General features: G+C 40.7%; 1 protein-coding gene across 7 annotated transcripts in view; it reads left to right on the forward strand.

Moving 5' to 3' along the window:
• The first annotated feature begins 266 nt into the window (after positions 1-266).
• Positions 267-25233, forward strand: part of MAP7D2 (MAP7 domain containing 2) — an 83676-nt gene continuing 58709 nt past the window's right edge. For 4 of the 7 annotated variants that reach the window (XM_068179909.1, XM_068179910.1, XM_068179911.1 and 1 more), the window contains exon 1: positions 662-817. In XM_068179909.1, coding sequence (XP_068036010.1) covers positions 775-817 — 43 coding nt within the window. In that variant the 5' untranslated portion in view covers positions 662-774. Of the gene's footprint in view, positions 818-2029; positions 2064-25233 lie in introns of those variants that run through there. The other 3 variants (XM_068179907.1, XM_068179908.1, XM_068179906.1) reach the window with 3 other exon arrangements.

Genomic DNA, 25233 nt, shown 5'->3' on the forward strand with positions numbered 1-25233 from the left:
GTCAATAAGGTGTTTGACATGTAACACCAGTTCTGGCAACGTTTTGAGCAGGAACTGCCCCAAAGCCACAAGCCCTGGGGCTGTGTGTGCTGCCCAGCACTGCTGTGTACCAACACGGTCCGGAAACAGCAAAACGGCAAAATCGGGAAGCAAAACAAGTATACAAGGTGTGTGTTAAAATTTTGGGGAGGGGAGTTCAACCGCTAGTATGTGAGTGATGAGGAGAAACAAAGATTATATTAATTTCTCCCCTTCTAAAACCGAGTACAAAGTGGTCCTGCCGCTGCAGGGCCAGCCCGGCCCGAAGGGATCCCGTGGGGGAACCGCGACCGTAGCTGGACGGGAAGGACACGGCTGTGCCTTTTCCCGGTGCCATCGATTCATCCGAGGCCGCACGAGGCTGCAAACAGCGGACGCAAACACCTGGATGGAAAAATCTGGGAAAACGGCCGGATCGGCCCGGGAAGCCGGAGAGAGAGCGTTGTTCGGCTCTCGGGGATAACCCGAGGGAACGCGCCCGGGCACCGAAGCGCCGCTCGGCCGCCCCCTGCCCGAGCGCAGCCCCGCAGCCGGAGCGCTGAGGGCGGGGCGCGGCCCCACCTGGGCAGCGGGCCCGCCCCGCCGTGCGGGCCCGGCCGCGGCCCGCCCCTCCGCCGCCTCCCTCCGCCGCGCCGTCAGGTGCCGGGGCGGGCACTGCGCCTGTGCGGCGGCCGCGGGCGCAGCCAGCCCAGCCGGCCCCGGCGGGACGCGGCGGCGGCGGCACCGGCGGGGAAGATGGCGGAGCCGGGGGCCGCGCGGAGCCACCCGCGGGCCACAGGTAAGGGATGGGGCCGCGGCCCCGCGACGAGCCGGGGGACGGCGGCTCCCCCGTCCGCATCCCGCAGCTTCTCCCGGCGCCGTCCCGTCCCGTCTCTCGCCGCCCGGGACCGGCGCTGCCCGAGCCCCGGGGAGGGGGCAGGCGGGGGTCGCTCCCTGGCAGGTGCCGCCGGCTCCGGCCGCCATCTCGGAGGGATGGGGCGGGAGCCGCGGCGGTGCCGGGCGGCCGCTCCCGAGGGGACACGGAGCGCATCCCGCCCGCGGCTCCCGCGAACCCCGTCCTTGCCCTTTGTGGTGCGGGAGGTGTTTGCCGTGAGGTGGCTTTTGTGCCGCCGCGATTTCCCCGGCCGCCGGCGGTGCCGGCGGGGCGGGCGGCAGCTCGGCTGTGCCCCGAAGTGCAGAGCGGGGAGGCAGCGATTTGTAAACCTCGTTCGCGGCGGTGCCTGGGCCTGCCTGTGCCGGTGCTGCCCAGCCCGGGCAGCAAACTGGTTGAGCGGGTATCGGGCGTGAACACCGCACGCAGAGCCCTTATATAGGCACGGCTCCTGGTTAAGGTCCCTCCTCGCTGCTCGGCGAACATAACTTTTAATTTCCGAGGGTGAAAAGGGTGTGTGAGCTGCGGTGGAGGTTGCTGTGCCGCATGTGCGGAGCAGCACCTGGCATGGGATCAATCCCTCCAGCACCGTGAGATGTTGGGGCCAAGGCTGGTGGTCGTGACCTTGCCTCTTGGCTTCACATGTAGGTGTTAGGCTGGGTATGGCTGGTCCTTCTTCACATGACTTCCCCCGGGCTCGAGTATGAGATGAGTGGTGATTAATGTGTTATGCAGGTGCTCTTTACACTTTTACCTTAATTATCTGGTATAGAGCCTCTGCTTTGTGGATGGTAAACCATCTAAACCCGGTGCATAAGAGGGAATTAATTTCCCCGTTTGTCCTAAGCTACTGTAGTGACTAAAAGTAGATTTACAATTACTTTGGGAGATAAAGAAGGATTACTCTTCCAAATTTATGGAGTGGGAATCTGAGACTTTGACTTCTCTGAGGTAACACAGTGTGGGGTGCCAAGGAAGGAGCTGGGAATACCTGTGTTTGCTGTTCCTTGCCCACCTCCACGTGCGAAGCAGTTGCAGCTTTTGCTGAAAGGCTGTTGCTGTTGAGCAGTCAGGCACTTCTAGGGCTTGGGTCTCCATTTTTTAGGGTTTCACATGGAAGACAGGAGGAAATAAATGCTCAGAATTCATATTTGTGATGATTTTTTTAACCTCTTTTCTAAAACATAGGGAATTCTTCCCAATATTCACTTGCACTCTTCCCTGATTTTTTTTTTTTTTTTTTTTTTTTTTTTTTTTAGTTTATGCATTCTAACTTCAGTGGCAAATGTTGCAAAAAACCTTCACTCTTTTTATTGGCCAGTACAAAATCTATTTTTCACCCTGTATGAGACTGGGAATCCAGAGAAAAGGTAGCATCTACTCTGATTAAAGAATATCAAATGAGTTGTGTGTTGTAGGGCATGGACAGGCACAGACAGATATAATTACTTGTGGTCAAGCATTGGCATTTGAGCACTAATCACTAATGCCCAAGGAAGGTAGTATAGAGTGGTCTTGGCCAAATTTGTTATTTGAATTGTCTGCTAGAAGATAACACATGACGTGTAAAGATTGTGTAATGTGTGGCGTGTGTTGCAGACAGCAGTATGGATGGCATTTGATCTCCTGCAGAAGACAATGAGGCTCTTTTTTGTGGGACTTGCCAATTCTGTAACAAGCACAACAGCTACTAAAGTGAATCATTCAGGTGGATGTGGAAATGATGCTCTCTTAATTCACGTTTGTATTTATGTCTTGGTCCTGGAGTCCTCATCTTGGTCATAGGGATAGGAAGAATCTTGCCTCTCTGTTCCAGAGTAAAATGCTCATTCCCATGGTGTTGTTCTCCAAAAGGGTGCTGCCCCAACAACAGGCAGTGACTGTAGCCACCATTCCCCTTCCCAAACTGTAGTTCTCTGGCAGCATCTGAGTTTTGATCTGTAGGATCCTCAGTGCTGGGGGAATTGCTAGGATGGCAGTGCAAGCAAGGCACTTAATAAACAAGTCTGCAGTAAGGGAATTTTTTTGCATCTCTTGACTAGTAGAGGAGAGAATATTGTTAAATTGCATATAAATCTGCAAAGAAGGAGCAAAATTCTGTGGCACAATAAAAAAAATATTTGCAGAAATCAATTATATCCCTTTGCCAAAAATCAAAAGCATGAGGCAAACAATAGCATGAGAAGACACTGTAGGAATCTTTTTGTCAGGGGGAGTGTTAGGTGACCAAAATGTAGGCATTATTGCTGCTGCTGTCTATAGTAAAGGTAGTGACTAAAGAGCATTTGAAGGACAAGTGGCTCAGTATTGAATCTCTCGTCTTCCTTTTTACTGCCTGGTCAGATTTGCTTAAAGTATGTGCTAGGAAGTTGAAATACTGTACACTTTGATTTTCGGAGTAAAATGTGCTTCTTGGTTATTTAGAGTTTTTTCCTTATAGAAAACATGATCATGCCTAAAAGAATTTAAGAGAAAAAATGCTGTGTGTGCCATCCTACACTGTATATCACAAAACCAGTTTGTGTGAAAGGAATTAATGTGTGGATTCCTTTAAAAATACTGTGTGGGTTTTTCTTCTTGATCTCATTGCTTTTCCAAGTGATTTCCTATAGGCCAAAATGATTTAAACAGTGTGTACTTACATTCTTCTTTTTGTACTGTACTGTTCTCTCTTATATATGGACACTCAAAGTTGTTTATCCCCAAGGTTAATTCATGTGCTGCTTTTCATGTGATATTACCATTTGCAAATATTGGCTTTAGTTCAGGTCAGTTTAATACACCGCATCCTCTCAACATTACTGTTTTGGTATTTAAAGTATTGACTTTGTCCTTAATAAAGAAAATTCAAACCTCTTTTTCACTAAACAGTGAAGAAAAATGTCTTGCCTTTGAATTACAGGACTGCAGAAGTAAAAGGAAGGTGTATCACTTGAAATGCACAGGTTAGGAAAGTAAAGCATCTGAAAACTTTAGTGTTTATAGGACAGCGTTGTATAGTACCTGCATTTGCTTTGGTGGCTGGTGTATCCATAGCAGTGGAAAGGCATCAGGAATGCTTTTTTAAACATTGGGTAATTATTTTGAGATGTGCTAATTGAAGAAGCATCTACATATTTAATGTAAATGAAATTATGTATCCTGTGTGATGATACTGTATGAAGATTTATGTAGTAAGAGTTTTTTAAATCTCATGAATAAGTAAAATACAATTATAACTTTCTTGGTTATCCATCATTCAATGTATGTGGACCAAAACTGACAGGGGAAATTTGTTAAAAATTTTATGTCTGGCATTCACTTACAAATGCTTTCTAAGGCTACAGAATAGGGCAAGGCTTTAAATTCTGTTCAATTCTGGACTGCTTAAGTGATTGGAAAAAACCATCTTATTTCCTTCTTGTGTGCTTCACCTTTGCAAGAAGGTCCCAGTGTCAGGATTATTGAGTAGCTTGTTTGGCTCTTCTCTTTTAGTTTTCTTGGCCACTGCTCATGAAATCAGGTTTTTGCACCAGCTCTCTGATAGGGTATTGCAGCTTTCAGCCCTTTGTTTGTGACTGGCTCAAGCTGTTGAGCAGATCCTAGAAGCAATAATCCTCAGTTTAGATTTATATAATTTTTTTTTGGTTTAAGATAGTGTTTTATGGAATTTTATAAATAACCAGACTGTACAGGTTGGAGAGAGATGAAGCTGATCAGGAAGCTAATGCAAATTTTGGGCATGCTAACTGCATTTAGTTACTTGTATTACATGCTCAGATTGAACTTTCTTGTGGACATCTACTGGTTGAGAGGGAAAATCTGGACAATATGCTTAAATAGTGGAAGGAGTAGTAATGCTCAGCCAAGGTTATTGGAATAATCAAAAACAAAGTTCAGTACTGTCACAGGGTTTATTTTAATCTGCCTGTTTTAGGTCATTTTACATAATTTCTGAGTTATTTTGCTGTAATTTACTTGTATTTGGTATTTTCATCACAACTTGATATATTACTGGTCTATTTTCTATGCCTGGAATTAGTGCATGTAGGAACATGGTATGTATCGGTTTTCCCAATATACTTGTTCAAGCAGCTTACCCAGTGAAAAAAGTGACTTGAAATCTTGGGTAGTCACATTACCCTGGACTGACTTTACATAGGATATTTAGAAATACCTTTCACTGTGTCTTATCTCCACAATGATTAATGATGATGATGTGTCACTGTATAAAGTTAAGAGATAAGTGTGTTTCACAAAGTGGAAATCTGTCTAACCATTAAAACCCCCCTCAAGATTATCGTTATGTTGTTTAAATCTGACAGACTTTGTCATTCAAATAATACACTATTGTTTTTCTTCATTTGTGTCATGAAGCTGTCAAGATCCTAAAACCCTAGCACTCTCTGTGGAGCTGAATGTTGTAAGAATCTTAGTAAAGTACTTCTTGTTGTAGTTAAATAGTAATCCAGATGTTTCTTATGGAATTACTTCTGGCTTTGAGGTGTCCTCTGTGTATGTACATATATAATGCATGTACATTTCAGGCTTTTTGCAGTTGTAATGAACTAATATATTCAAATGCTTGTTGGTCACATTCTTAGTTTTAGTATTTTTCTCCTTGTAATTCTTAAATACATTACCCACAGTGGTTACACTTTCCCATAATTATTTAATATCTACGCCCTCTGTGATCTGAAGTTTTGTGAAGTATTGTGCTTCTTTTCATTTAATGTATTATGTGTGTGCATGTCATCTTTGTTTGCCAAATGCCAGATCAAACTGTTTTGTCCTAAATTCTGGGACGTCAGTTTTGCTTTTGCACTTGAATATCTGAAGGTTTTTGCTGCTTCTTTCATGTGTTTGTGTCTGCTTTCCTTTGATCGAGTGGGAGCTGATTATTCTTGTAGTATTGAGGTGCTGCAGACAAACGTCTGCTTTGCTGAGATTGATAAAGCATTTCTGTGATCTTTGCATAAACTTCAGTTACACAGCAGGTGTTTGTTGTTTTAGCAGCTTTTCAGTGAGAAGGTCCAAAGCAGTGATGCATAGGGGAGGTATTCCTGATGTTGTGCAGGGTTTGCACAGTTGTGCTATGGTAGCTGTTTGCTTGGGCATGAGCTTGCTTTAAACTGTTTTTTCTCTGTGTGCCAAAGTTTGTTTTCTCACTGTGTTTTAATGTTATTTTTCTTGGCATAAAGATGCCAGTAGCAAACTTCTGGTATTAATATTTCACTTTTGTTATATTCATTCCTTTACAATGTGTAAAATGCAGCTTTTTGTGTTCCAGTGTTACACATACATGCTTTTTGATTGGACCAGTTGGAAAAACAATTCTGAACTCAATTTCTTCTAATGATTTAATAGAAGTGATTATTTCCTGTGCATCATATAATATTTAACTTTTTGCGCTCTGTTTTTCCTTACAAGAGTAAATACACATCTGATGCAGTGTTGGACATTCAAATCCGTTTTTCTGGTGTGTGAAAAATCTGTAAACTCCAATTTTTCTGTATTTTGAGTACAGAAATAGGTGAAATTGTCCAAGCTTTTGATATCAACCCCTTCAGTAGTAATTACATGTGTTGTTTTGTATTCCTGTGTGCTTGAATTTGCCTTCCAAAAGGACTAGTCCATGAAATATGTATTAACTTAGTGTGATATGAGCATTTTAGTCTGGGGTGTTTTCTGCATTGTTACTTTGTGCCAGAGTCAGGTGCCTTGTTGGCTTTGTGCATGGTAATACATCTGCTTGCACAAAAAGGAAAATAGATTTTATGCCCCATAACCTTAACACCATCATAGGTGTGTTGTGCATTCAACCAGTTTAGAAGAAATTATATGAAGCTTCATAAACCTAGTTTTCTTTCTTGAATAGTTTCTCTTGGATACTTCTTTTTCCTATTAGGGATTTCAATAAATAACATGAGTGAGAATTTATCACTTCTACCTGAGATTTTGATAGGATGGGAATGGGTGGTTAGATAAAAATACATGATACCATATATCAATTTGTGGATGCCACTGAAAAAGCATATAAAAAAATCTTCAGGAACACAGTTGTAATGCTACTACACTCAGTAGAATTTTGTTTTGGTGCCAGATGCTGGAGGATGCATTGTGGTTTTATGTTCACTTAGGAAGATCTGCAAGTACGCCTTGCCCAGTTCAGTCTATATGAATTATCAAATTACTTGTCTCATGCCAAGCAGAAGCCATCAAGGCTCTGCATTATTTCAGAAAAATGCTCACTCAAATATTTGTACTTTGAAATTAATTTTGCTTGTGGGTGTGGAATACTGGAATTCTTCATGTGGCTACACTAAAAAAAGAAAGATATAAACTTTCCAAAGGTGCTGTTGCATGCCTGGCATTGTAAGCACAGCAGGAATGCTGAAGGGATCTCAGCGGAGCTGTGGTGCCTTCTCACTTTAGTGATAGATCAAGTGAGAGCTGGAAGAATATTCCAGTTTGAATAAACTAGCCTTGATTGTTGAGTTGGAATAAACTTTCAATATCCAATTATATTGGGAGTAAAATAACTTAATTTTGAAAAAACTCCAGCCATGTGAAACAAAAATATTTTTTATGCTCCTAAACTTGCTGCATGACAAATCACCCAAGAAAAATCACCCAAGAAAGGCCCTTTTCTTTTGTCTCAGAAGGGAAAATAAGACAATATTGCAGTGTTTATCCACACATCCTTACTGTGATTTTTACATATTTTAAGTTAAGTGATTTGGTTTCCCTTCCCATGGGAGGGTGGTATCAACAAATAGGAAGCTCTTTCCTTTTGCTGGTGACTTGCCTGTATCTTGCCACTTTTAATTCCCTTGTTTGTGTTGAATGTGGCATCTGTGTGTGTGTGCCGACCCACACTCTGTGTCAGGGGAAAGAAACCTCAGGGAGAGAACTGGAATGTGCTGTTGGGCCTCTTAAAATGTTGATAAACAGTGAGCAAATGATGACTTCCAAAATAAATGGTGGGTGAGCTAGTTCTCCTTTCCCTCTCCTGAAGGGAAGGGAGCCAGTAGGGCTTTACTTTCATGCTCCTGTCTTGACTTTTGATACCATGCATCAGCCACAGGAGATCTTTTTCCCATATGCTTAATGGTCTATTAATAGATGTAAGTATTTCCATTATGTTTCCTGGGTTGAGTGGCACTAAGTGCTGTGGTTACATGTAAACATAGCACTTTTCAGTAGTCAGAGGAAGTGGTTTTAATGGTGCAGTGAAACAAGAGGGTGACCTTCCGTTGGCACAAATGAGTTTTTGATGAGGTTCTGGATGTAAATACTGTGTTGCAGGGTTGTGAGCCAGGATGTGTTTCATGGCTTGTTGAGGCCAGGCTATGGCACTGAATGAAAACATTTGAGCACTGCATAGGGAAGAAATGGTTTAGAGAAAGTATCATGAGATAGGTTGCTTTTTTATGGCATTATCAAGTTGCAGAACTGAAAGAAAACTTGAAACAGAAATAACAGAACAGATTGAGGCATTTACAGATAATGGAAATAGCTTGGTTTTCATAATAATTTTTACATTCTATGGGCAGTTTTGCATCTCTTTCGTGCCTTGCAGTATGTTTTCCCTGTTTTGGGTTGGGGTTTTTCTGCCTCTGAGGTTTTTGCAATCTCTGCTCTTATAACAGAGTTACTGCCATTATCCAGTCTTCCTTTAAGTCTCATATAGCCAAAGGAGGTAATAAAAAAGTAGCCTATCTTTGAATTTTAATATATTTAATCAGTGATGAAGTTGTCCAAATGATGTGTGAATGGAACTGAAAATCATGTTACAAAGTACAAGCACATCCACTTTCAGGTCCAATTTTGTCACGACTGGTCTGTTTGAAGTGCGGAAGATGAACTGAATACTATAAGGAAAGTCTTCATGCAACCTCCTTGTAGTGAGTGCTCCCTAAAGCATAGTGACAAGCTTACAGACCATGTAGCAACTGAAAAGGTGTTTAAAATAGCACAGTGATGCTCCTGGAAGGTCACTAAATTCTCTGTTGATGAAAATCCCTGCACTACATAGACCTTCTGGTGCCTACTTGCTGATAATGGTGCACCTGTGCTGTTGATAAAATGAGACCCTACTAGGATAACTCTTAAGATTTTAGAAGTTGGCTTTCTATTTTTCTCTCTAATGGTGTTTTCTTCCTTCCCTATTTTCATCCACTCAGTCATGCCTACAAGGTCATAAGGATGGCCACCTTAAGTGAGAGAAACTGTCTCCCTGCTGTCCTCCCTGATGCCTAGAAATAGGTATTAATGGAGGGGTGTAAGATCACAGCAAGCGTCCAGTATGTTTCCTAGAGTCCCTCAAATTATGATTGGAGGACTTAGAGATGTATTCAGAAGATGCATCTTGACTTTATCTTCCATGTGTACATATTCCCATGCTCTGGTCTGCTTCTTACCCCAATTTCATAATTACACTCAATACAGTAATTCTTGCTCTTGCTGCCCCAGCAGAGCTCACTCCATTCCATCCAGCCTAGGGAGTGGAAGAAGAGAAAAGTGTGATGGAGGAGACTGGGCCCATCTGATGGGCTCCAGCAGGAATTTACCTCTCACCAGCCCACCTGCCTCCTGCAGTGGGACCCCAGAAGGCTGGAGTAGCTCTGAAGTTTTTCTTGTGGCAGCTGCAGGGGAGGCAAAGAGACCATGAATAGGAAAAAGGTGGAAAGGAAAAGAAAATACATTCCATGCTATTTAACCTCCTGCTTCAGGCATTACTGTTCAGAAATAGAGAATCTCCATATCAAAGAGCTCTTTGAAAATCAAAGGTAACAAAAACAAATACGTTGAGGAGTGTTTGCCTCGTCTTCAGAGCAGCTCTTGGTTAATGTGTTGCAAGTGTGATATACTTACTTAAGTTATAGACTTGGAGAAGTAGAGGGGCAAAACTCCTCAAGATGGTTTGCTAATGGCTATTTTGCACTGAAATTAATCCAGATATCTCCTGGTGACGCATCTTGAGAAATCCTGGTCACAATTTCCGTGGTATAAAGTAGTACTTGGAAGATGTAATTTTCCTATTCTGACCTTCATCCCCAATGGCTGAGAACTGTTGGATCTGATTCTGAGGAGCAGTGTTTCAAGCTGATTATATTATACCGTCCTTCACAGTCCTTTGTACAACTGAAAAGCCCCAAGAAAGAAAATTCTTACAGGAATATGGAAAACTGTTCAGCAGCTAAAAGCTAGCTTTAATTCCAACATTTTAGATTTTAAAACATCAGCCATCCCTATCTTCAGCCATCCCTATCTGTTATCAGCTGTGTAATCTAGTCCATTACCTTGTACCTTGTCAGAATAAACCAAATTTGTTCTTCTTGGATGTCATTCAGTAAAAAAGCGGAGTTTCACCATTGTCAGTGCCAAGTGCTGTTATTGGGGAACAGGGAAATAAATAAATATACCTATTTATTTGGGGTTAGAGCTAGAGTGACATTCTTTGAGTATACAGTTTGAGGTCTTTGGGAATCTCCTGTGTCAAAGTTTACACAAGATGGTAAGAATTGATGGTGTCAGGTTTGTAGAGGAAAAGATTTTTAGTGTGCATCATCTAGCTCTGCTTTGAGAAGGTGGTACAGGATTTGGCTCCTAGTTATGGATTTAATGAAGCATGTTACACTGAAGTAATCTGCCCCTGAGTCTTCAAATGTTTAATCAAGAACGAGAATCTCTTAATATTCTGCTGCTAGTCAGCTGTCTTCTTTTGATTCAGAAATGTTTGGTGCATCAATAAAAAAGTACTAAAGCAAAGACAGAAAGATGTCTTTCTTGCCATTTAGATGGTCCTCTTGCCTATGCACAGGAGAAATACCAAAACACTTGCTTGCTTGTTTGGGAGAAGTTAATTTCAAATCTCATTTGTATTCTCAGGTGAGAAGTTTGGATGCTGATCTACTGAAAAAAAAAGTGTTAGTTTTGTTTTGTTTTTTGTTTATAGCATTAATCCTCATTAGGTAGCGAAGGTGATGATACATCTGTAATTTTCTTTGTCCCATTGCCTTTAGCCCAGATGAATCCATTCTTTCTTCTACTGTCATCTGAGGCTTAGAGGGCAGCCTTCTTTTGTGTGTGTAGACCTACACTTCCCTTCTTCCTGAATTTCTTCTAACATGTGCAGGACAGCATGTGGCTTTTGCTGCATCTCTGACTCCTGTCCTTTTCCAGAATATTTACTGGTTTCTATTTCTTCAGCCAACTCAACCTACTCATCCCTCTGCTCTTTTCCCTTGCTATGGCTAGGCAGGTTTTTCAAGCCCTGACTCTGTGTCTTTTGATTTGTATCTACATGTGAAACAAAATTCTGGAAGAGTGTAGGATTCCAGTGTAAGCACTGGCTTTCAGCCTGAGTGTTTGGTGGTATGGGGCTCCACATTCAGCAGAGCTGTTCTCTGTTGCCACAGTCAAACAAAAGCCTTTCCTTGTACAGGTGTGTCCTGAACTTTGCCCACATTTAGTCTGTGTCTAATCAGCCCTGGCAAGGAGCTCCACAGTCAGCTGCCTTTGCTGAGAATCCCACGATGAATGTATCTTTCCAGTGAGGCAAGGTTTGTGGACAGATAACCTCTTCTTACTAGAGCAACCAATTACAGTCCAAACAAGCAAGGTTCTTTGCCCATCGGTCTGGAGAAGGAGCAGCTTGGTTCATGATACATGGAAGTAGAGAGGAGAAAAGAGTAGGAAAAGTGGATGCATAAGCACTGAGGTTCTTGAGGCAGCAGCTGGTTCCTGCTCTTACAGACACACAGGATGCTGTGGCCCAGCCTTTTATACGGGGATGCAGCACCTGTGATCTTTTACTCTGCTGTAGCTGTGCTGCAGGGTGGCAATCGCTGCTCAGGGTGGTTCTGGTCAACTCAGTTCAGGTTCTAGAGAAGCCCTAGACAAGAAGGTGGGAATAAAAGTTCAGATGTCTAATTTGCTTTGAAAAGTATTGTAGTGGGGTTACTGGCTTTGCAGGTGGATATTTGCCAATATGTTTAAAGAACTGACTAGGTGAAGTTAAGACACATCTATATCTTGGGGTTTAGGACAAAGTGTAGAACCCATTGATGGGTTTTGGTTTTTCTGTGCTTATATCCAGAATTACTTTCACCTAATGAAGCAGCCCTGGTGAGTCATTTTATTAACTAGAGTTGTAATGGTGGAATTCCAGATTAGCACAGTGAAACAAAACTGGTGTAAAAAAGAAAAAAAAAAAAAAAAAAAAAAAACTCCAACCCAAGCAAAAATATCCTTTTGACAAATCCTTCATGTCAATATGTTTTGGATGTATACTACAAGATTTTTAGAAGAATAAACCAAGAGAGAATTGCTGAGGTGTATCATCATTGTATGCAGTTTTCAGATTCCTTGTAAATGCTGGAGATAGTAATCTTTTGAATACACTCTTGCAATAATTGCTAAATATTAATAAATTTCTACATCTAGTAAGTGCATTTAAGTAGGCAGGCAAGACTGTTTTCTCATGTACTGCTGTTAATTTGTTCCTAGGTTTTTCACCTAGGTTTGCACTGTATAGTAAAGATAAATGGCACTACTGGTTAGCTTGTATGGCAAAACATGGTGCAGTCTCCACTCTCCTCGTTTGAGACCTTCCTTTGTCAAGGAAAAATGTCAGATGAAAGCTTGCTGGAAGAAGTAAAAATGTCAGCGATAACACTTAGCAAACTCGGATTTTTTGTTCTTGATATGGTGGGATTTATGGCACCAGGCTGTGGGCACATCTGGAGCTAAAGGAGCAGGCAGGCACATTGCTGTGACTCTGTTTGCAGGGACTCTGCTGTTCATTCGTTATAGGCTTCTGCCATTTCTTTAGTAGAAAGGAATTTAATGGTGTCAAGTGTATTGTATCATTAAAGCAGTGGCAGCTTTGCTGGTTTTCTCTAAGATTTTTCTGCAGGATGCCAGAGCTAGGAGAGAGTAAGAGATCCTGCTGCCACCTACAGCATCAGCAAATACCAGATCTGTTCCAAGCACATACGTTCTGTCCTTCAGTGTTTCGGGATTTAAGTTACCAAGATAGTTAGGGATATGCAGTAGTTATCTGGAAAAACACCTTTTCTCTTGCTTAGCCGAGCTGTGGTTCTCGCTGGGAGTCATAACTGGAATCCACTGTCAGAGCCTTACATGCCCAAGGGCAGATTTTTTTTCAGCAAATTTGAGGGGAAGGGAATTTATGAGGCCAAGTACAACTGCTTAGGTTCAGATTTAAGAGCTTTCAAATTAATTATAAAAATGTTCTTGTTCTTTAGCTTTGTTTTATTTGACTTGACAAAAAGTTCAGTGCAATATAAATAAGAGAGGGGAATAAGGTCATGTTTTGAGTGTTATGTGAAATATCATTAAGTTTTTTTGCCTTTGAAAATAGGATATATCCTATTTATAGGGTATAAAATATCTGTATATCATCTGTATATAATACAGATTGCCTGCTAAGTATAGAGAACTATCAGCTCTTAACACTTTGCTTGTAGCATGAGGGTGTTTGCTTCTCAGAATGGCTGGCAGAACAAATTGCAGACAGGAGGAGTGAGGGTTTTTTTCTGTGCAGCACAGACGTGGAGGAGATGGAAAGTTAAACTTTGGAACAGAAAACTATTGAGAAAGGTGAAGATTTCCTTTACTATTTTCATGTCTCATCTTTTAAAATACAGTGAGATGAAAGGTGGTGTAGTTTCATTTGACTGACAGAATGAGGATAGTAGTCAAATGTGTTTTGGCAGAGGAGGTTTTTAAACTGTGCCCTCATACACGTGTGTGGAGGCAGGGGGTGGACTACAGAGCAGTATGTGTTGGCAGGGATAGTATGAACAGCCCACTTTATTTTAGGAAGAGTTGGAAGGAATAGGTATGAAACTACATTTTTTTGAGAAGGAATGTAAAGCTGCAGGTAAGCTGAATGCTTAGAGAGGGTGATAAGAGAGGAAACTGTAACAAACAAAGGTGAATCTTGTACTTGATTGCAGGAAGGTGAGGAGGTGTGAGGTCTCTACAATTCAAAGCTGAGGCACTGAGCATCCATGTATCTTGTGGATGGACCTTGTGTTGGTGTATAAGCAGGTGCAAGGCAGCATGGGGTTAACCTCAACTTATTGCAATGATGGAAAGCTTTCAGTTTCAAAAACCTGCATTTGAAATATATCATGAAAATGTTAGTAATCTGACTTTTATGCCTTTATTAACACTACTGCAGCCTAAGTCTTAAAGCATGACTGACATGAACTGTAATTGAGGTAGCATGCCCAGGATTGGCAGCTCCAATGTCAGCAGTAAGGAAAGAATCCAGTTTTTCTTTCATTTTTTTTTCTGTAGAAGCTTCTAGGTTCTTCTGAAAACAAATAAAATCTCTGCTTCAGCTATACTTAGGTAACTTCTGGCAAGTTATTCAGTGATTTTTCTGTGCAGCTACCTGTTTCTGAAGAACATGAGGGGAAAATGGTAGGAAGCTCACACTGATGTCTTGTGTGGGAACAAGAGAAAAGGGTATTATTTGGTGCTATTTACATATAGGATGTTGCTTTGGTAGCTGATGCTACTAAGACATGGCTGTGGATATGTATATGTTATCAATAATGAGCAATTGGTATTGCTTTCTTTAATCCTTCTTAAGATGGATTGATTTTTTTTTCTCCAGTATTGAGTATCTACTGTAAAAAATCTTTATCAGTTGGAGTCCCTAACTCATGACATTTCTTTTGATGTTTCTTTTTCTACTTAGCTTACTTATTGAGGTTTGAGTTTTGCGAGGAAGACGCATTTGCTAATCAGTGACTGAGACTTGATCTTCTAGAAGGGCATAGAGCTCTTTAATCACTTGAATTTTAAAAAGACCAAAAAAAGGTGCTGGAGAGGAGACAACATTGGAAAGTGGGTGGGTATGTTCTTTTGTTTTTAGAGATGCTGACTTAAAAGCAAGAATAAAGTTCATCATTTTAGTGTTGAAGCTCTGAAAAACTGGAGAATAAATAAGACACTTAAGCTAAAATTGAGCAAACCCATGTTTAATAAAGAATAACATACATTAATTAAGCAATAAACAGGGTCCATATACATTCTTATTCTGTGAAAAAGTCATTATTAGAGAGTATTACACTGATTTTCATTGTAGTCCTGTTGTATATTTATTTATAAATGTAAAAACGTAAGGGGTTTGTGTATTGATTCTTTTCTTTCCTTTAGTCAAATCACTGCTTATAAAAGGATCTTTTTAAAAAGAGCATCCTGCTTCTGTTAGATGTTCCTGGAAAAGAAAATCAATGCATGAAGTTGCATACTGAAACATCTACTGCATTTACTTAGTAATCTTTAATCCTGCATGTAAACAGAAAGAAAAATGCTGTTCAGTAAGACTATTTTTTCTTACAGTTTGTTATTTTTCATCTTCTGGTAACAGATTTAACTTCTGCAGTTTTTATGTGTGCATATATGAAGAGTTCTTCACAAAAGAGTACTTCTGAAGTGTCCTGTGTTTATTTGTATTTGGAATTCTTCTACACACAGTCACAGGAAAGAAAATGGTGTGCATCCCTTTGGTTCAGTGGGATTTATTGTCATGATGGGAAAAAGAATAAGGGGACTAAGATTAAATAAAGGTCAAGAATTTTATGTTGGCATTACTGCACTGCTGTTGTTTCCTTGTGACCTTTTGCAAGCATCGCTCTTGCTGTGCTTTCATTAAACTGCAAAATCTCTGAACTCTCTTCGGGTTTGTTTCTTATCTCTGAGGACATGAGCGCTGTCTATTTCATGCTGCTCTGAGCATTCATCTTGAGCAAGGGCTGAACCTGGAAGTGAATATTGGAAAGCTGCTACTATTACTGTGTTAATTTGTTGAAACTGCTAAACAGCACCCGCTAATGAACACTTACAGATGTTTGTCACAGTTGAAGAAGATATTGTCAAATGAAGATTTGTCTGTGTTACATCAGGAACTGGTTTAGGCATTCTGCTTAAATGTTTCAGTTCTCATGGAATCAGTTTTGAGGTTGTTTTATCTCTTTAGCAGTCCAAAGAGATAATTATGAAATTAAATATGTAGTATTTCATTTCCTTTGCTAAGATGCTTTAGCTGGTTTCTTCCATTCTTCTCATTCCTGCTGTTCTGTCCTTTCATTTCCTTGAGGTCTGTTCCTCTGACAGTGTAGAAGTGCTGCCTTCATTCAGGAACCCAAAGGCTGATGGTGATGTGTAGAGTAATATGTAATGGAATAGAAAAATAAGAGCTTTAGATAGTCAAATTGTTAGAAATCCTGATTTTAGAGCTCTTTTAGAAGCCTTTGATCCTTAGCTGAAAACTCATCATTAAATGTCCCTTCCCTGAAGGGATATATGTTCAGCTGGTTAATGTTCTTCATTTGTCATCAATAAAAACGTAGAGTTTTGAGATTCTACCCCCCAAAAAAGAAAAGTTTAAACGAAAACTTCCTCCTTTGCTATTACATGTGCAGTGTCACTTTCCAGCTGTTAACAAGCAGGCAAATGAAAACAGTTGGTATTTTGAATATACCTGTAGAAAATCCTGCCATTCCCTGTATGTGCCCTAATGCCTCACTGGTGGGAGAGTGCACAAATTGCATTACTGTGCACAATTAGGTTCTCTGCAGGAATTCATCTGACATCTGTCAACCCTGATTGTCTTGGGCTCCCTTTGAGTAGAGTGGAACAGGCACTTCTAAATTCCTCCCTTAGGAGGAGGTGACAGGTCTGAGAAGTACCCCAGCTCTCGGTAAAGTGAGTGAGAGGGAAGCTGAGAGCTGCTGGCTGTCAGAGGTGAGCGTCTGTTTACTTGGGCAGCTGAAGTTAGGCTGAATCTCACCCTTCCTGGTACACTGGAGGTGCTGTACCTGTCCTAATGTACTGCTCTGCAAATGACGAGACGATTTGTGGCTGCCATCCACTTCATGATATGCTGACACCTGTAGCAGTTGCTTTAGTTTGCACTGCTCAAGCTTTGAGGATGCTCAAAAGGCACAGGAGGGCTGGTTATGGCCCCTCTGTGCACTGCTGAAGCTGCTGCCTGCGAGTCCGGGGGCAGGAAGATGGGTGCTGTTTACAAGTCAGGTTTACCATTTTTGTTGCAAAGGTTAAGTGCCAGTCTGCTCTGACATTTTCCCCTCTGTAGCAGTGTGTTGCTACTGGTTGGCAATTCATGGAGCCCCAGCTCAGCCAGCCTTTTTCAGAAGCCTTTTGTTGACTCACAAAGATGTAGTCAGAGGGACTTTTCCAGTGGCAGCAGTTTGTTCCAAGCTGCTGTCTTCCTCAGTACCCCTATGCCCTTCCCTGGTCTGTGACTTGAAATGCCCCATGTTGGCAAAGGAAAGCTGCTTGTGATCTGTGTGACTTGTATGATGGGCAGGATGTGGCCAGGAGGCTGCTGGTTTGGTACCACTGAATTGGTTGTTGGTAATCATTCAAACCACTTATCACTTCATTTAAATCTCTTCTTTTTAAGAAGGCAGGCAAATTTCATAGGATGTTCACTTCCAATTATAGATATGTTGATATTTAATGAAGATATTGGTCTTGCTCTTGCTTCTCTGGCTCTGAAAGTTTATTCTAATCATCAAAAGAATTACTGTTCCATATATACTGTATATCACTATAACTTTTGACCACTGAGGTTACAACACGTGCCGCTTTAGCAAACACTGTGGTGTTTTAGCTTTTTGCAATATAGTAATTAAATAGAAATGTGGGATAGAGGTTATGAGAATTGCCAGTCCCTGTTTAGAAAAGTCTGTAAGGTAGACCCATGTATACATAGATTACTGTAAAGTCTGTCATTCAGCAAAGCATTTGGGATGAGGTTTGAAAATATTTTTAAAATACCCCAAAAATAATCAAGCTTCAGTTTTTTGAGTTTTGTTCTGACTATACAAATTGTTTATCCATGTAGGGTATTTTAATTGATAAATTGAGGGTAGTCATGAAGGTTAAGACTTAACATACTGTATTAGTTCTGTTTATTGGACCTTGATATTGGGTATGTGTTTTGCTTATTATGGGCTTCCTGGTGGATGTAAAATTACTTTCCAGATACAACTAGAAAGCCACAGAATTAGCAGGCTGTGTAGCCCCCTGCTTTGGAGATGAAGCCATTACTGATGCTCCAAAACTCTGTATAAATGAAACCTCTTTTTCTGCATAATTTGCTAAATACAGGTAGTATTTTATCTTTAACCAGTTCTCTTGCCAGAGCTGCCTTACGTAATTTTTAATGCCTTATTACTATTATAACTATAATCACTGGGGGACAGGGACTGCCTTTTTTCTTGTGCTTCTAATGCACAGTGCAACTCTGAGCAAAATATTGAAGACTTTGTGGATTTTTTTCCTACAGTAGAAAAGAATTTTTTTTCTCCCAAAGAAAAAACAAAGTCTATCAAAATAGTATTTTGTTTGAATCCTTAAAACACAGTTAAGAAGCAGAGTAAAGGAATATATTGAAAATAAAGGAACAAGGGGGAAATACATCCAAACGAGACCATGGAAGAGAGCATAATCTCTGGAAAGTTTTAAAAAAATTAAAATTGAAAGGCAAGTATTTTTGAGGAGCAAACTAGCAAAGGCATAAAAAGAACAGTGAACATGTCACCCTTGATACAGACCCTGCCAGTCTTTGTGGTAGGTTGCTAAATGGTCCATGTGTGAAAGGAACAGTCAAGAGACATAAGGCTGTATCACTGAAGCTTAGTTACTTGCTTTAGTGTTGTGTGTGGAGGAGCTATGGGGTGTTTCTTGTCCAAGTCTTTCTAAAAATGGAATATACCATGATCTATTGCTTAAATTTGATGCTAGAGGAAATTAGCCTTAATACAAAGGTTTAAAAACTCTAGAGAAGTGGAGAATGAAAAATGAAAGGTTTCAAGCATAAAACTGAGTAGGTGAAATATGATACACTGGGAAGGGCCTATGAGCTTTCTGTAAGGGAATATATTTTGTACAATTGGGCTTCTCACAAGAGGTCAGCAAATAGGCACGGTGGAGTGATCCAGAAGAAGGAATATGCTTGGCTTTTCTAAAAGACGTTTGTAGAAACCATCATCAAAGCCACTAAACATCTTTAAAGCTCTTTACTGTCTGGTGATTTGATGATTGATGTGAAAAAATGCGTGAATATATGTGAATACTGTGATGGGGTTTCCTGTTGATAAGGTTTTAAGAACAGTCATGTAAAGAGTAATCACTAAAGCTTGTTAGAAAAATGAGCACCAAGTGACTGAGCAGTAAATGACAGATGAATTTCAGTGTCCATTGGTACAGACAGATGTCAGGAGCAATGCCTATGGAAGACAATTTATAAACAATGAGGTATTTTGAATTACCCAGTCGCTTTGGGGAAGGCCAATTCGTGGGGGTGGCAGCCTTCCCTGCAGAAAGTTTCTGACCTTGGGCTGGGATCTTCTCAGATCTGGTGTCCTCACAGTTAGTGAAGCTGCCTGTAGCTGTGAAAAGTCTTTTGTTCTGAGTAGTATTGATGATCATTCCTAAGCTGGTTTTCTGTGGAAGTTTTCTATGCAATACATGTGACTGAAACTTTTTTTAAAACCAGCAATTAAGGGTTTGTGATAGAAGTATTTCCTAAATATCATGTATGATTTATTTTTAGAGAGAAACTATATTGATTGTGTTAGAATTATTGATGTTAATTTTAAATAATTTTAAAAACTTGATCTCTCTACAGAATTTGGCATATGTGAAAAGATTGCCTGTTATAAATGCCTTTAGCCATTGTTTGCACAGTGAAGTGTCAAATCTATTTGAAAGGTAACTTTCTGCTGAATATATGCAACAAGGAAAACGTTGTCAAGCCTGCCTCTTGTAAAATCTACAGGTCTACTGTGTATATTCTGCTTTTTTTCATGTACAGATTAAGCATCCCATTTTGTAAATATGTAGCCGTAGTGTAGGCTTGCAGAGATTTTTCAATTATCTGTTAAAGCTAGGAGTAATTTTGAGAATGAAAATTTAATTATATAGAGAGTATTGCCTTTTTTTTGTATTCAGTATTTTTTGTTTTAATCAGATATAAATGTAATCCTCAATACCAAAATGAATTCTTTCTTACTGGTTTATGTTCAAACGGACTTTTAAAGTTGTCCTTTAAAATCCTAGGGTGGTTTTAATCACGACTAAGCAACTTTTTTTTTTTTTCAGAAGCTAGAAATTTTGTTTTTTGAAGATGATGATGGTATTATTAGTAGTTTGTCTCAAAACATCTGCAGTAATGCTGTTTCTAGAACATAGATTGTCTGGTGCCACTGAGCAGAAAAGTGTGTTGCTTGTCCTGTAGATAATCAGATGATCTTGTAATTGTGTAGTGGTATAAAGTCAAGTCAGAGTTCTTGGCTCCTGTTTTAGAAGGCCATTCTTACTGTGTTGACATTTTAAATAAGGCGAATGGTGTTACTGATGGAGTTCAAATATTATGGCTTTTACTTGTAAATGAGCCAGTTTTTAGTGAAGTTCCAAGGTAAGTGGAGCAAGTGTATTGAAGCCTTAACACAGTCCAATATTTCCATTTTCCATTCTTGATTTCCACCTGCCCTCCCCCCCCGCCTCAGTCAGTTTCCTGCATGTGAATTTGCATGCATGGCCTGATATGCTTTCTCCCACTCTGTCTCTCACCTTCAGGAATGCAATCACAGTATTGTATTTGCTTGTTTTTCATCCATGTCAAAATGTCCATGTCTTTATCTCCTCTCTGTGCTGTTATGTATGTCCTGGTTTTCCAGAACTGGTCTCTCAAAGGAAAACAATTCATGCACGTCACTTCTTGGCTCTATTAGTTTCAAGATCAAATCAAGAGCATTGCTTGGCTGTGCTGCAAATCTGCAAAATTTAATCTCTTTAAATTTTGAACTGTGTTTGATGGAGTATCTTATTAAAATGTCATTCTTACATGTCTATTAGATGGACACCTTGTTTTTCCTTCAAACAGCTGTGTAGGGTACAGAAGTTAGCTTCTAACTCTTATATCAGTTGGACAGGATTGGAACACTGTCTAAAATGCTGGCATCCTTGACTGCATTTTTGCTTGTTTTGTGGATGCCTATTCAGTCAAGACAAAGAGAAAGGGAGATCCCTTCCCTGCTTTGCCACATTCCAGGCACCAGCACTTTGCCCAGTCCTGGTGGTGTATCCCATTTATCTCCCTGTGCTGCCCTGAGACAGCCTTCTGCCTAGCCCTGGTTCCTTGAGCTTGGCCGTTCTGCCTATTTTGACTAACCTTAGCCTAAAGCTGTACAGTCTGCTCTAAGTTTGGCTCATTTCAGGATGATGCAGATTATTTCTTGTGCTCTTCTTTTTTGACTCACAGAAGAATTACTGTTAACAACATGCAAAAGTACACTGATATCAAAGAACTGAAGTTTTGACCCTTGAAAAGGGCCACAGTGCTCTGAACCCCTCTAGGCATCTGGGATGTGCACATTAAGGGAATTTTTCAGTGGATTACTCTAAAAGATTGACTGGCTTTGTAAAGTATTCTGAATTAGGGTTTGAGTGACTGCAGAGAATACAGACTAGAAGAGCATGTAGTTTAATCCTCATAATACCCTAATTTTGTCTTCCCACATACACTGTTTTCTTGTTTTTCTTTTTAAAAGCTTTTTTTGCCTTTGGAGGTTTTCAAAGTGATGCTTTTTTCTTCCCTAGCTTCCATATTCCAAAATTGTTAGCTTGGTCTGGATTTTTTTGTGTGCAGATGATGGAGGATGCCTCTGCTTTATTACATGCTCCTCAGTGTTCTCAAGCAAATAAATAAGTAAAATTAAAGGGTCTCAGTTGCTCCAAGTAAAAAGCCCTTCCTCCTTGCCCTGTGGAGCCATCTGTGCCCTTGATTTTGATTCACACAATGATTTTCTTAAGCAAAGACCAGGGCAGTGATTGTCCCCCTGTACTTGGCACTGGTGAGGCTGCAGCTCAAGTCCTATGTCCATTTCCAGACCCATCACTACAGGAAAGACGAGGGGCTGGAGTGTGTCCACAGAAGGGCAACAGAGCTGGGGAAGGGTCTGGAGAATAAGTCAGTGAGGAGCAGCTGGGTCTCTTTGGCCTGGAGGACAGGGGGTTCAGGAGAGACCTTATCACTCTCTAAAACTACCTGGAAGGAGGTTGTAGCCAGGTTGGGACTCTTCTGGCAGGCAACCAGTGACAGGAGTAGAGGAAATGACTTCCAGCTGTGTCAAGGGAGGTTCAGGTTAGATATTAGGAAGAATTTCTTACTGAAAGGGTTGTCAAGCATTGGAATGGGCTCCCTCCTGAAGTAGTGGAGTCATCACCCCTGGATGTGTTCAAGAAATGACTGCTTTATTTAACAGGTGGTGTTCAGTCAAAGATTGGACGCCGTGATCTTGGAGTCTTTTCCAACCTGAACAATTTTAAGATTCCATGAAAAGGACATACATTTGGATGGATAAAGTTAAATACTGGGACAGATTTAATAGTCTGAAAGAAACTAGTTGTCATACTCAGGCATAGCATTGTATTTAAGTGTATGATTAAATAAATTCAAACCTTAAACAAAATCCTAAATCAGGCACATCAGGTTGTGTGGCTTAGGTGTAAACTTCCCTAATTTAGGCAGGTCAACACTTACCTCCCAGCTTTAAAGAGCTGTGATGTCACCTCCCTCCAGTGTGTCAGACAGCTGCCTGCTCCAGCTGTAACCTGCCAAACCACTCCAAGACAGAGGTGTTGGGTGTGCTGCTCAGGATGTCTCTAACTTTCCTCACTGGCAGTGCACAGGGTAGCCCTCCCACCCCTCTCTGCCTTGCCCAGTTAGTGTACTGTTACCTTTCCAGGGCAGGCAACAAGGTGAGGGATCTGCTGTGCAAACGTAATATAGAAATCCCCAAACTGGATCTGCTGCTTGCAGGCTTGAGCTATTCTGGTTGGGCACACTCTGGAATTGCATGTACCTACACACACACTTTAGTAATTCTGTTCCCAAGGCCAAATATTTCTACTTGAAGCTATTTTGGTACAGTGAGTAGGATGAAATTTTTCTTACTAAGCCTTAAAAAGTAGTCAGAAAACAAGCTAGTATTTTCAAATACCACACTTGAGTGTGTGGCAGACTTGCTGGGAGAGTAATCTACATGAGCTATCTATAGAATACTCATCTCCTTGGTGTGGGAATACTAAATCATGCTTGCTGTAGATTTATAGACTCTGTAGGGACTCTGATGGCTTGTTCTGTTCTTTGCCTCTCAGGTGCCATCGGCCCTGCAGTGTAGCTGCACACTGCTGGGACATTATATTGAGTAGGTAATTCTTCCAAATAGATTTCAGAGGTGCAGCCTGAACATGAGCCTTGCTGCAGCAGTGTGGAGGTATTTCCAGCTATCACAGGCAGCAAGCCAGTCCTCTTGGAGACACAGCCTTGCATGTGGCCATTAATGGATTTCTGCCTGCCTTCAGAGCCTTCCTGACTGGGACTGGGGAATCCTACTATACAGATCCATTGCAGGATAAAGGCACATAGCCATGTAATCCTATAGACCTCCCTCACTCCTGGAGCACATCTGATATGTCAGATCTATAACGTAATGGTTAATAAGTCTTTTTTTGGTGTAGAAGTTTTAAAGCAGAGCTGTTATACAATCCCATAATTATGTCCTGGCATAGTAATGTCTTAATTTCTTTTAAATAAATTAACTCCCCAGGAAAAGCTGTTATACTGAGAAGAAGCTTCATTTGTCATTTACAAATAAGTGAATTTCATAACAGCTTGAATGCCTTATGTTGAGTTGCTTATTTCTGATTTAATGATAATGGAAGAACTGGAGGACACTTCTTGGTGGGTTTTTTCTTTTGTTTTTTTAATTGCATAATTTGATAAACCTAATAGATTTTAATAATTATGAAGTCAGAGACAAGATCCTGTTGCCCAAATCAGTATCCTGCATGTTGTGAAACAAATAGGTGTGATCCACACTTCCTCAAGCCAATTTACTAGGGCATATATATAAAATTATGAAGATTCATTCCACTTGCAAAGAATTGGGTATTTTTGTATGGAAATTAGATTCTGAGCACCAGAAGGCAGTTATCAAAAATACCATTTGCTTGGCTGCTGTAAGCTGGCCCAGTTCCTCTCCTGTGGCTTGGATCTTGAAATGAAAGTAATACAGTTACTTCTCCCACTGCTGTGGTTCCCATCAGATATGTAGCAATGCTGATTATCACTACTTAAATGTGCCTGGTTTTGATCGCCCTAGGAAAATAATGCCCCACTATGTTGGTTATTTTTGTTACAGAATTTGAAGCTGCTGTAGCATAGAAGCAATAGCATCCAAATTATCTTCTCCGCTATAATTATGTATAGTAGATGAAAGCCTAATACTACTCACTGCAAAGGGGAATTTGTTCTGAAATTGACTGTAAAGTGCTATGAAAACATTCCTTTAGCAAAGAAGCAATTTTCTTTTTAAAGGACTATGTGCAGGCTCATTCCAAATTAGCTGCATTAAGGTAATCACAATATTCACCAAGTAAAAACAGTCTATGTTTGTGTACAGATGCTCAAGGGCATCCTTTTGTATTAAAATGATGGCTGTAGAACTGGTGACTGAAAGAACTCTTGTTGTGGGTGGGTTTTTTGGTGTGGGTGTTTTGTTGCTTTTTTAAAAAAAAAATTATTCTGATGTTATTTATAATAAAGGAGCAGACCTGCAAAGTTGACTGTGTTCCTTCATCTTGCTTTCAGTGATGTAGTGCAGTAATGTGTAGCTCTTAATTGGCCTCTAAGTTGGGATGTGTGTGTTAGCTCCTTCTGCTTGCTGAACCAGTAATAAACTCCCTAAATTGTTCTGCTCGCTCAGTTCTCCCAAGTGACAAGAAGAGCTTGCAGTGCCCACAGCCTGCCCACAAGGACCCCCGAGCCATTCCCCTCTCCTGATCCCATTTTTCAGGGGGAAGATTTTTCACTTCTTTACAAAGCTTTTCTACTCCAGCAAGCCTGTCGCCCTCAGTTTCTGAGCACTGCATTGAAGTGGCTTTGGTATCCAAAGGCTTATTTTGAAAAGTGGTGTATGAAGTTAAAATTAAAGTTGTTTAGTCTGTGTAGCATGACAAGATGTTGTTTAGAAGGTGGCAAATAAGGTTTTAAAGCTTGAAAGCAGAGAGATTTGGGACTCAGAAATGGTAACTTCCCAGCATTAAATGTCTTTGCAGATGAGTATAGGTAGACTGAAAAAGGGAAGAAATATTCCTTAAAGGGAGTTCAGAGACTGTCAAGTCAAAACAGCTTTAGCCAAGGATGAGAAAGTAAGATGGTTTTCCAGTATATCATAGTTATAAACTTACTGGTGTGTTAT

Source organism: Anomalospiza imberbis, chromosome 2 (genome assembly GCF_031753505.1).
Source record: "Anomalospiza imberbis isolate Cuckoo-Finch-1a 21T00152 chromosome 2, ASM3175350v1, whole genome shotgun sequence".
Classification (NCBI taxonomy): Eukaryota; Metazoa; Chordata; class Aves; order Passeriformes; family Viduidae; genus Anomalospiza; species Anomalospiza imberbis.